We start from the raw sequence: 12,580 nt of genomic DNA, 5'->3' as shown, positions 1-12,580 counted from the left end.
GTGACTTTATGAACCACGAACCCTTATTAAAGGGGGACATGGCCTGGGAGGGTCAACTTTTGATCCATTTCTTCTAATTGATTCAAACTTTTGGGGTGAATTAAATCCCATTAGGATTAATGACAATTAAAGTTCCAGTCTTGTAGGCCAATTCTTGCACCTTTGCATTTAATTGTATTATAATCTACAACATACATGCTTAACAAGCTCCAAAAAAAGTTACTTTATTGTGAAATATTAAAAAAATAATAATTGCAATCCACAAAATGTTTGGTTTAATGTGAAGTAGAATACCCATAAGTTAAGGTAAAAATTAATTGTAGAAAATGCAATTCTAGAGTCCAACAAGAGCAAAAGATTTTAATACATTTCTGTGTTTTAAAATATTCAGTTTTTGTCATGAAGAATTGAGATTTTTCAGATTATAACTTGTTCCTCAGGAAATTTCAGTCTAGGACACCACTGAATGAAGTCTTTACACTTTCAAAATGTCAAATGATAGCCATACCACATTTTCTGCCAAAAATTGAAACTGAGAAAAATGCACTTAGATTTTAGGTTTTTTTTCTTCTACGAGTTCGAGGTAGGCAAACTTCACCTGGAACATTGTTAGCATATTCCTCTTTGAGACTTCGTTGTTCCCCTGGCAATAGCTACCAGTTTGTGTTGTTTGTGGGCGAGCTAACTTTTGTAGCAGGCATTCCTTGGCAGATAAACTGGCAAGAATTAAGAGGCAAATGATACTAAGGAAGAGCAGCAAAGTAGAAATATGATCTAAAGTGGAAGATACAGTGAAAGGGTGTTACTGAAGATGGCACAATATCACGTTACGGGGCAGGACCAATTGTAAACACTCTTTTGGGTCTCAACCAATAAGATTGCTCATACCAAATTTTCAGGATTTTTTTCTGTTTGGATGTATAGGGTTCTACTGGCCATTGATACTTTTAAACTTGGAAAGCTTCTACGGGCCAAATCTAGAGTAAATGCCGCTTCCAATGAGGGTGAGATGTTCTGACTGTGTTAAACAACTATGAAACTTCACTAAATAAAAAATGCAAAACATTTGCTCCCTGTTGACTTGGAGAGCTGCCGACATGTCGAAAATAGTTTATTGTGAGATAAATTGTGCATGTTTATCTGAAATCATTCTTTGGAAGTAATAAACATAAACATAATTTTTGAAAAAAAACGTTCTTTCTGAAAAATTTGAATTCTGAGGCCATATCCCCCGTTGCAAATGGAGTGCAAAATCACAACTGTTAAAATCTTTGCCATTCAAGTCCTCAAATTTTTAAAGGCACACAAGAAAAAAGTGACCGATTTTAGCAGGACAAAGGTGGAGCTTCAATGCACTGTTACAGTACAAGGAATTCAAATATATTGCATAGAAAACCTCTAATTTTGCATAACTGGTGTCTGTGGACTCCCTGATTCCCCTTCTTGTGTTCCGATTCTAAACAGCTGGACAGAGCACGACGTGCATGTGGTCTGCCGGCAGTTGGGCTTTTCCGGCGGCCTGCTGCAAGGCTGGTTGCCAAGACACAACGACTCGCGCCAGTTCATGTTTGCCAGCCCAGAGTGTACAGGACAAGAACAAAGACTAGACCAGTGCCCGGGATGGACGCACAAACAAGTTGGCAGCGGCATATGCGGTGAGTGCCACAATTGCAATGAGAGGACTCCACAATCTCCGCCCGAGAACCCTAGCCATTTCAATGCAAAACTTCTCTTGCTTGAGTTAGCACATAGCTCGCACGTGTCACTACAAAGGATGCTATACGTAGAGCTTCCAGTTCACTGTTTATTTTCCTCCAATTCAGTGGCATAAGTTTGGGTTTATTGCAAGTAACAAGAATTGGAGACTAGTATATGCGATAAAGCAAAGATAATAGAACGTATGCAACACAATGTGATGCTGCATGGCTTCGTTACCTAGGGTGGTAGAAGAAAAAGATTTTGATTGTTACGAATATATAAATAATTCGGAGAAGCAACGTGGTTTGCACTGTATAGATAGCAAATGAAGGGCCCTGTTCTCTCCCTTATGATTTTTTTATGAAAGCAGTTCCCTAGCTCTGGCACTCACACCCTCTGGGTATTAAAGCTTCTAATGAGGGGTACAATGATCTTTTTTAACGGTTCCCAAAGTACGACATCATACCCAATGCGTGACCTGGTACCCAATAAGTCTCGTAGCTTTTCGAGGACAAGGCTGCTTTTTCAACCACAAGATGAAGTATTCCAAAGCTTTAGTACACTACACATAATGTCAGAAAGGCTAAACATGCAAACCATTGCACATAATCACGGAGGTACTCGAGTGCAGAGAGATTCTACAGCAGGTATGCAACTCCTAAATTTTGAGAATCGTCGGCCTATTTGCACAGTTTCAAGCTCGTAGGAGATGTGTGCAAACATCACGCTAGTTTCTGTTGCATCTCTGCAGTAAAATATTGTCAGGCTCCCACCTCCCTTCCCCACCATGTGCCTCAATTCTGCCCATTGCCGAAGTCTAAAAGCAAAAGCTGCTAGCTGTGGACGAGGGGTTCAAGTTGCTCTTCTCATGCACTCATCACACATCCATTTCTGTCTACCAGACTTTCAGCTGGACATTGAGATTTCCTGCGAGCAAACACTTCAAGAACAAGCCAACCGACATTGGCGGGGCCTACAATTCGACCTCGCCAAGACTCTGCCGGAGATGATGTTCAACGGCCGAGTGAACACCCAAGTGTCTCAGTCCATCCTCGAGCACGTGAAAATGGAGTATGCGGGCCGGCAGCGTGATGGCAATGCAACAGCTGCCATACAAGTCTATGGGATGCCTCCTGTGATGCGCTACCTCGAGGTGCGATGGTCAGCCTACCACGGCCTCAATGTCACCATGCCCAATGAACCCTTTGAGATACATCAGAGCACCTTCAAGGAGAACAGGGGTTGGTGCTTCCTTTTACAACTGTTTGACAACACCCAAGTGTTTGCCTTTATTTCACGACTTTATTGAACCTAAGGGGCTATCTTAAAAAGTTCCAAAAAACTGTACAAGGTGTCCAAATCATGTGTCATTGGCAACTACAGCGAAATCAACACCGCGTAGCGGCAATGCTGAGAACCTCAAGAGAGGAGGTCGTTTCGACTCGGTCGTCTGCTATCACTGCTTGGTTCTCGTGGCAGAAAAATAATTACTGGAAACAGCGTTTCCAGTAATTATTTTTATACCTCAGCCGTGTTATTCCTATGTACTGACTAGAAGGTTTTTACCGTCGAAAAATTGCCTTGCTTTAATATATAACACCGATTTTACGCTGCAGTGCAAGAAATTTATGGTGGTCCGCACGCTGAATGACGAAAACGACCTCCTTTTCTTTTGCCATTTTGCCTGACCAGCACGCCCCCTGTAGTTCGCTAGAGTCGCAAATATTCTGGATGCTTCTCCATGACCCAGCTATGTGTTAAAAGCTGAATCGTTAATGAAATATAATTATTGCCAATCTGTTAGTGGGATTGTTGCAGCAGAATGATTACATCTTAGGGAAAGGTTCATTAGCAGTCAGGTGCTGATTTACAACTTTTCAGAAAGATAGGTATGAGAAGCCTCAGTGTCAAAATTATTCCAGAATATGATTTGCAAAGAATGAATGCAACCATGGGTAGATACCCTGCAGGGTTAATACCCTGTGAAGTATTCATAAATACCAATACTGCAATGTGTAGCAAAAATAAGTCTAATAGGAATACTGACGTTCATAAATTATTTTGATACTAAAATCCAAAAATAGATCTGAAAATAAGCTAGAAAGAATGTATAATACATCTTGAGGATAACAAACAGTGAAGGAAGGCTTAGTGTTTTAAAACACTAAATTGAAGTGCCTTAAAATATTTTGGAGGGTGGTAGACTTCATATTTTAAAGATATTTGTGATAAAATACACCCGCCTGAATTGTAATAGTATATGCAAACATGTTCCGAAAGCCGGGAGAGTTCATGGTTAAAACTGTCAAACCGGTATAAATGTTTTTAATCATGGAAGAGTAGATTACAAGGAATTAGGCGTGTGCAAATAGCGGATTTTGAGTTCGAAGAGAATTAGAAGCTAATAGTGATTTTGGCCGAATATTTTCATATTGAATAGTTTTTCTAAGCTTTTCACTATGCACTATGATCAAACGAAAACGCAGCAAAACTTATGAAGATTGTTCCTGAGCTTCCACTTGTACATTTCTAAGCTAATTTTAATCTTATATATTTATGAACTGCGACCTCAGAAAGTCCAATGCCCACATTAGGATGGAACGTAAATGGTGCATTTGGCGTAAAATTAAAGCTATAGAGATGGCCAGATATTTGTACTTTTTGAAGTGTTGGTCGTGGCAGATTAGCCTCGTTCAGCGCGCTTCTTACTAAGCACCGGTGCACCGGGGTGAAGCAGCACCCGCGGGTGCAAGCTCCGTGTGTCTTGCTTCTCCGCAGTGCAGCGGTGCTAACCAACCGCGATCAACACTTACAAAAATATGAATATCGCATTCACCTCGAAGCGTATATCGAAACTGTTGGTATTGGAAAATTCGAATATTCACATAATATTACGAGGAATACATTCAAAACTGTATTTCAAGATATATATACAAAATACTGTTAAAACATTTCGACACACCTTTGTATCATAATACTGTCCATCCCCGAGTTAATTGAGCTTTAAATCACTACAGGGGCGATTTCTGTAATGGTTTTAGCAGACATAACTGGAGAATGCACGTCTAAGTTCAGTAATGACAGAAAAAGATATGTGACGAAGATCAGTCTGATTCAGCTTATGGTAGCTTTGTTTTTATCATAGCTTAGCTTGAGCATACTTGAGTGTAGCTACAGGTGTCTGTGGCTTGTGTCTCTTTTTTACTCATCACACTTTTTTAAACAATGAATCTATACCAACCGGTCTATCTTTCTACTCTTTTGATAAAAAATATTGCTGTTCCAGAGTAACATATGAGGATAGGTTTGAGGAAAGTTTAACTATTAATACTATACATTATTTCACTCATGCAGGATATGGTATCTTTGTCAACTCAAGTAAGGGTCAAATCCACCTGTCAGGAGTCACAGTCATGAACAACGGTGCAGAAGGCATTGTCTATGCACAGCATGAGATCAAGCTTGGCAGCAACATGCTTCTTTGCGACTCCTCTCAAAGTTCCGACGTCCGCTACCCTCAAGTCTTTGTCTATGACAAGCGAAATTCAAAGACAAATTGCCTCAGGGTGAGTTGAGACTCCAATTTTGGCTAAAAAGATAGTCACAACCGTAAGCTAACATTACTCTTTCACGTTGGACTCAGGTGCTGAAAGCCCCCAGGCCAGACTTGACAGTCACTGTTCACTTCAAAAACATGATGAGGTATGATGGGCCAAACAGACTGAAAGGGGGCACAGTGACAGTTTGGAATGGAGAAATCAGAGAGGAGCAGTATCTCCTGGCAAAATTCGACATCGACAACTCTACACGGCCACAAAGTGTCAGTTCCAGCCAAGGAGCGAGCCTTACCGTTGATTTCCAGCCTCTTGTAATTCCATACCCCTACACCACAGTTGCTCCAGAGATGTCTTTCGTCATGGAGGCAGTACTGACTGTTGGTGAGTACTGCACTTTGTTCTTTTTTTTTTTAAGGAGTAACAACACATATATACATTTTTAACTAATCACACCAAGGTAAGTGCAGTCATATGTGCAGAACGTTTTTGAGCATAGGAGCTTTTCGTCAACATATCCAGAGGTGTCTGCTGATTCACTTTACTGTTTTGTCTTTCCAGGAAAGGCATACGACCTCAACATGACCGACTGTATTGTGAGCGGCAACAATGGTAGAGGAGTCTGGCTGCGTGATGCGATTGCAGGCATTAGCATTCTGGACACAACTATTCTCCACAACTCACACGTTGCTGGTGTGCATGTAGACGGTGGTGTTGGGGATGTCCTCATCAATGTTAGCGATATAAGCATGAACCAAGGCGACGGAATCAATGTCACATATGCAGGAGGATACAAGCACATTGAGAGGACACAAATTAATCGCAACTCAAGGAGGGGAATAGCATTTTGGTTCAATGAGACATCCACCCGGATCCCGTTCAACTTCACAACACACATTGTCAAATCGGTGGTTTCGTTGAATGGTGATGTGGGTGTCCTCTTCGGGAATGTGTGCAGAGCTGATGCATTCTGGAATGTCAGTTTGAATAGATTTGAGAACAATGGTGATGCGGCTATTTTGTATCAGTCCTGCTGGAACAAAAGTAAAGCCAACTCTAGATCATTGGACACATTACTGATTTCAAACAATTACTTTGAATGTCCAGAAGGAGATGGAGGCTGCAACAAGCTGGCAATTTCCATGAAACCAGCACTAAATGTGAGAGCTTCAATTATGCACAACAGTTTCAAGAACCACAAGTCTGGGGTAATCTGGATTGAAAACAAGGATTGTGAGGAGTTCCTGGAGTCTTATTCAGAGAGGGTAGCTGAAGTTGAGGTTGCAGAGAATAATTTTGTGGGCAACAGTGGTATATTCGTGGCAAGGATTGGTGTAGTCCAGGGCAGCAAGGTTCAGAGCTTGAGATTCCACCACAACAAATTGGAGGAAAATGTGATCCAACAACCATTTGCACACTTGAAGCCTCGGTCGAAGGTTGCAGCCGTGGTGGTTGTGACATCTAACAATACTGTTGTGACGAGAAACTTATTCAGGAACCCTAATTCACAGTATGAGCTCGGGTCACAGCTAGAAGATCACAACAGCATCATTGATGCTTCTCTCAACTATTGGGGACTGGACTACGGAGAGGATGATGTGTCCCTCAAAATCTACAACAGAATCTTTGATCGTAAGGATCGCTACAATCTAGCCCCTGTTCAGTTTTTGCAATACTTGTTGACGGGTTCAGACTTAGATGCAAAAGAACAGATATCGTTTAATTTCGAACGAGACAAGATCATGCGATTCCGGCAAGTTGGAAGCTTTGAAATAGGAGGTGAGGTGTTTGGTGAGGTCAACCTAGAGTCAGGGGAGTACACCGTGAAAAAGGACATCTTTGTCAGACCTGGATCGAGGCTCCTCATCAAACCGGGAACTACACTTCGCTTTGAACAGTCGATCGGGATGATGGTGCAAGGAAGGCTTGAAAGTGATGGAACTGAGGGCCAAATTACATACACCTCTGGCGTGATGATGCCTGCCATGTCTGACATAGTTGACATGGCTGATGCAGAGGATGTAGAACCACTAGGGTTTGGAAAGTTGAAGCTGTCTGCTGGCAATGAGGGCACGATACAAGTGACAGACAATGGCACGACGGGTGGAGTATGCACATACGGTTTCTCGGTGGAAGATGCGGCACTCGTGTGCCAGCAACTTGGAATGGTGCTGAGTCCTCAAGACTGGCTGATGGAAGCAGCATCCCAGGCGTCGAGTGGTGGGACTGGTCGCGTGCTTTTCAGCAATGTGCGCTGCAATGAACTCGACACAGATTTTCTCAAATGCAAGCACGAAGTCCTAGGGGAAGATTTCGAAGACTCCTGTGCCTCAGAAGTTGGAATCCGTTGTGTTTCACCATCATGGTCGGGGATCCGTTTGGGCGTTCATGCGGAGAGCAGCATCCTCAAGAACAGCTTGATTGAAAAAGCCGGACAGCTGGACTTTGCTACACATGCGTTCAAGCCTGCCCTGCAGGTTGACTTCAACAACCACATCTTGGAAAAACTGATTGTCCGAGACAACATAGACACTGGGATTGGCCTGATGTGGAATGACATCTTCAAGGATATCCGAAACCCATCGCTCAAGTTTTCTCGAATCCAGAACAATCGTAACCATGGTATTTTGACTAGATCACAAGGTGTGGACATCATAGACAATTCCATCTCGAAAAATGGCGGGGGTGGCATATGGTATGATCCTGTCTTCACAAAGAGCGAGCACCGCGACGCAATACGATGGGTTGGTGACAAGGTTACAACACTTTCGGGCACGCTAAGACTGAATCCGGAGGAGAGGCGGTATATTCGGATTGAAAGCACCACTCCAAATGTCATGGAAGAATTCCAAGTGAATTGTGAAGAGAAGCGCACCATTGGAATCATGGTGGTCGATCCTTTCAGGGACGACTCGACTGAGGTTTTGCTCATGCGGCGAGGTCCAAACTTTTTGGAAGAATCCGCTCCTCTCTGGGATGTCAGGCAGAACTTAACATCTTTTCCACTCAGAGAAACTGGATTCATTGTGACCCTAAGGTACCAAAGTGGACCAATGCCAAAAGGAGGCATCCTGCTCATGATGTCAGCTGTTCAACCTCTTGGTAAGCAGACAAGGATAGACTATATTTTCTGTACTGCACACAGTTGAGCTTACTCCTGTAGTACTATTTGTCTCATGTTCTCGTCTTGTCCGTTGCTAATGGTCATGTCCTTCATGTCTGTTTGTTACATGCTTTAGGTATACGTCGAAAGAAGTGTGATCCGTATATCTGCAAGAACCAAGGTTTGGAGCTTACTGTTGCTTCTTTTTGTCCTTTAAATGTGCATGCCTGTCTGTTTGCTTGTGCATGATAAAATTCTGCAGGACGTTTAGCTATATTACTTCATTATATGCCACAATAGAATGTAATTTGTTTTCTTCTGAAGTTATAGTATTTTTGGGGCTCTCAATTTAAAACCTAGACTAATTACTTAATCCATAGTGATTTATCCTTTCAAGATGTGAAGAACCCTCACAATTTAAATCCTGCACTTACTCCTTAATTTCTATACTAACGGAGTGTTCATCAAATGGGGGTTATTAGGGGCAACACTCGTTAGTCAAGCTCATCAATAAAGTTTTATTTTTCTCGTACACAGATGAAACATCACATTTCTGTGACGTTTCTTTTGTATATGTTAATAAAACAAGTTTACACTCTATTTCACTTCAAGAACGATTGAAGCAAAGCTACGAGCACGAGCATGTTGCCCCCAATAATGCATGCACTGCACAAGCACGCATGCTTGGGAGGGACGCTGAAAGCCTGGCACTCGCTCTTGTAGCTTCTAATATGCTCGAACTTAAAGTGAAATGGAGTATATGGCAATTACCATATTTATTTGAATATAGGCCAACATTTTTTTCCCCACTGACACTGTTTTTTAAAATTAGTGGTCGACCTTTTAGTGAGCGAAATTTCCTACATGTGCAGCGAACTGGGATGCTCCCATGTATCAGTCACTTGTCCGACCACACTGCTAAGAAGCGGCGAAACTTGACGCTACTGGTGCAGCGCCACAGCTTTTTTAAAATGATTTTCCTTCCCTTCCACTCTAGGTAGCAGAGTCAATCTATATTCACCTATATTTTGTATTCAGGTCAAGCTCTCCTGTATAGGGGTAGACTTATATTCCTAGTCAACCTATATTTGTGTAAATACGGACATTTGTCCTGTTGTCATCAACACCCTACCCCAATGTTGCCATGCATGGGTCAGCAAGGGGTCCCCAAAACATCACTTCTGGAGAACACACTATGCTAACATATTAAAATGTGTTGCAACTGTAAGCCATACAAAGTGTTATCTTTATGACTGACTGCACTGCAAAAGCATAAGGCTTCTGTTATGTTCTTTGCAGGCCAAGGACAGTGGCTGGAGTACAAACCTAATCTGCACATTGAAAGAAACGTGATAACAGAGTGCAAATGGGGCTTTGGAAGCAACCACTACAACAGGGACATTGGTCCCGACCAAAGCGCTTACTACCACCGCTACAGCAACGAGACCATTGTCCTCCTTGAGAACAGGATTGCATCGTCTATACAAAGTGCTGTCTTTGTGTCATCGCCCCTCTGGGACCCTCTGACCTCTTCATTGGCTGAGATTGTCTACAATCTTACTGGTAAGAATTCTAATTTATGAAATAATCCACTTGCAATTTTTAATCCACCATTGAACGAGGTAGCAGCACGATAGTCATGCTTTTGACTCTGCACAAGTCAAAACAAGTGGCATGTGAACAATGTTTTGTATTCTTACATCATCACCCCTTCTGAGCAGTGCACCAGATGAATGTCCGTGCCTTCGGTTTCAGTGAGTATTAACCCAAGAGCATACATAACAGCACGCGCAAGCTGCTTGCTTAGAACTGCATAACAATGCAAAACTCAAAAGATCATCAAGCCACTATTTTTTTTCACAAGCATACAGGCAAACATGACATTAGGATATTTACTGTCAAGCCATGTAGGAGTACTGAACAGCTGACACTAAGTATACGTCAGTGGTCTCAAACTCAAATGAGCGTGGGGCCCAAATAGCCCACATCGGAAAGATTGAGGGCCAACGTAAAACGGGTAGGGGGGAGGGGGGGTAGGAGGTTAAAGGCCGACGCACACTTCTCACTTTCCACTTTTGCCCGCTTCCTCCTTTCCTATATCCTCTCCATGTTTTACCTTGGCCCAACTGGGCTCCCCTCGCAGCTTTGGAGAGGGAAGCGCTAAGAGGATTATCTTCCCTGCAGAAAACCGAGGTTGTACGTCGGCCTTTAAAGATAAAAAATAAGGACCTCCTGCTCTATGCTTTTTTGTAAACTCACAGTTTTGCCAGTGACATCTTTAGCTTTGATTTGTTTATAGGACTACTTTTGGGCACTGACCTAGTTTGGCAACGAGAATTAAAATGGCACCGCACCGCCAACGTGCTGGCATTTTTAATGGAACAAGATATCAAATACACTGTCGCTCTTGTTGCTCAATTCACACAAGAATTAACCAAGCCCAAGATGTCTCTTAAAAACATTCAGTGAATTTGACAGCTGTTGCTTTCCTGATGACTTTTATTACAACACTCTGAACAAATACTTGTATTTTAAAGGTGACAATTTTTTGAAGGCGAGAATTCCGAGCTCGTAGCTTTATCTTTGGCAGTTGCTCTTGCTGATCGAGACTTCGCGCAGCCGAGATGCATCCTCGAATAGCTCGCGTTTGCAGCCTAGTAGCGCAATCGTTTTACATTACAAAAAGCTGGGAAGCAAAAAATAAAGCGAAACAAAGGGCAAGTGAACACAGATAAGTATAAAATATGTTTATGTGTTAAAAGCAAAACAAAGGGCAAGTGAACACAGATAAGTATAAAATATGTTTATGTGTTAAATATGTTAATATGTAGTATGTTGTCTGAATAAAACATTGAATTGAATTGAAGAGCAGCTACGTTTTGAGCGAGAATGAATATACGAGATCAGATCACTGTGGAGCATGCTATTTCTAGCGATCGAGGCATACGAACTGGGAATCGTAGGCGGTTGCGTGCGGGCCGCGTCTCAGCGAGTCGCGGGCCACGTGTTTGAGACCCCTGGTATACGTATTTGAACGGCTCAAATTCGAGGAAGCCCAACCTAAGGTTCACATGTCACTTTTGTCTTTAAAAATAATTCTAAAAAGACTTTTTGCACAGTAAAAAAGGAATAAAGATGCATGTTGTTATGGCAGCAAGTAAGTTACATCTCAGATAACTTAGTTATTTTTGGATCTAAAGCGTCTTGGTATCAAACTTTAGAATTAGAGTCGAGTAGCCATGCATTCTGTATTACCTTGAAATTCTATATTAAAATTTTCTGCTTACGAATCAAATGATAATATTTTGGATTTCTTGAAGTTTCACAATTTGCTAGATCAGATGGTTCGGCTCTGTGGGGTGCGCTTCCCCTGTGGCATACATGCACTGCAACAAAGGAAAACCCAAGGTGACAATGTACCTTCCCCACAGTGCGACAGTGTGCTGAGGGAGAAGCACTTTTCTCAGGAGGATTTGTGCATATGCACATCACTTACTAAAACAAACTTAAACCTGAAACTTTCTTGAGTCGAGAATACCAAAAATGATAGAATGTTTTAAAAAAGTGCCACTACCATTCTGTGTCAGACATTCTTAATTGTTTTGAAGTGCTGCAGCAAGCACTAAGAGTACCACTTTATTTTTCAGGCAAGTCACATGATATTGAGATATAATGAAATTATTTCCAATTCAGATTGTAATTATTTTCCCACTTTTATCTCAAATTGATCTGCCATAAATAATAGAGGCTTACACAAACTAAATTAGCTAACTTCGATGCATCATTAAAACAGTGTGTTCTTATTTAGGTGTAAAAGAATTACCCACTATTAACAGCCTCTTTCTTACTCTATTAGGCATTTAGAATTATTAAAATAGGATGACAATTCAGTTAACATTGAGTTAATTCCCCCTAATCACGCCTCACACATATCTACATACTGTGAGGAAGAGAAGGAAGGGGAGCGAAGGAAGACGACGAGCCAGTGCCCGAGGCAGAGATCTCAACTGGACAGCTGCCACGATACCCTCAAAACAGTCATCCATTTTACATTCTAAAAACAACATTAAACCATCACACAACACGAGTGGCGGAGGTGCTGGGTAGTTGCGCATCCACTATGAAGCTCCAAAGCAGGATTGCGGGTATGAAGTCGCACAAATTTAGGGGAACGTGCTGACCTGACCTGCGAGATGGTTTAAACGTCGTTTTTACAATGTAAAAT

At 41.9% G+C, this 12,580-nt stretch overlaps 1 protein-coding gene across 2 annotated transcripts in view; it reads left to right on the top strand.

Moving 5' to 3' along the window:
- LOC8035134 (protein bark beetle) overlaps positions 1-12,580 on the top strand; it is a 78,874-nt gene that overhangs the window by 55,223 nt on the left and 11,071 nt on the right. The window contains exons 3-9 of one of the 2 annotated variants that reach the window (XM_042287550.1): positions 1,465-1,655; positions 2,601-2,939; positions 5,053-5,264; positions 5,342-5,636; positions 5,814-8,354; positions 8,492-8,536; positions 9,655-9,918. In XM_042287550.1, coding sequence (XP_042143484.1) covers positions 1,465-1,655; positions 2,601-2,939; positions 5,053-5,264; positions 5,342-5,636; positions 5,814-8,354; positions 8,492-8,536; positions 9,655-9,918 — 3,887 coding nt within the window. The remainder of the gene's footprint in view (positions 1-1,464; positions 1,656-2,600; positions 2,940-5,052; positions 5,265-5,341; positions 5,637-5,813; positions 8,355-8,491; positions 8,537-9,654; positions 9,919-12,580) is intronic. The other variant, XM_042287551.1, reaches the window with a different exon arrangement.

Source organism: Ixodes scapularis, unplaced genomic scaffold (assembly GCF_016920785.2).
Source record: "Ixodes scapularis isolate PalLabHiFi unplaced genomic scaffold, ASM1692078v2 PGA_scaffold9__187_contigs__length_104089568, whole genome shotgun sequence".
NCBI lineage: Eukaryota > Metazoa > Arthropoda > Arachnida > Ixodida > Ixodidae > Ixodes > Ixodes scapularis.
The sequence above is the reverse complement of the archived record's forward strand: the minus strand, read 5'-3'. Positions and strand labels throughout refer to the sequence as shown.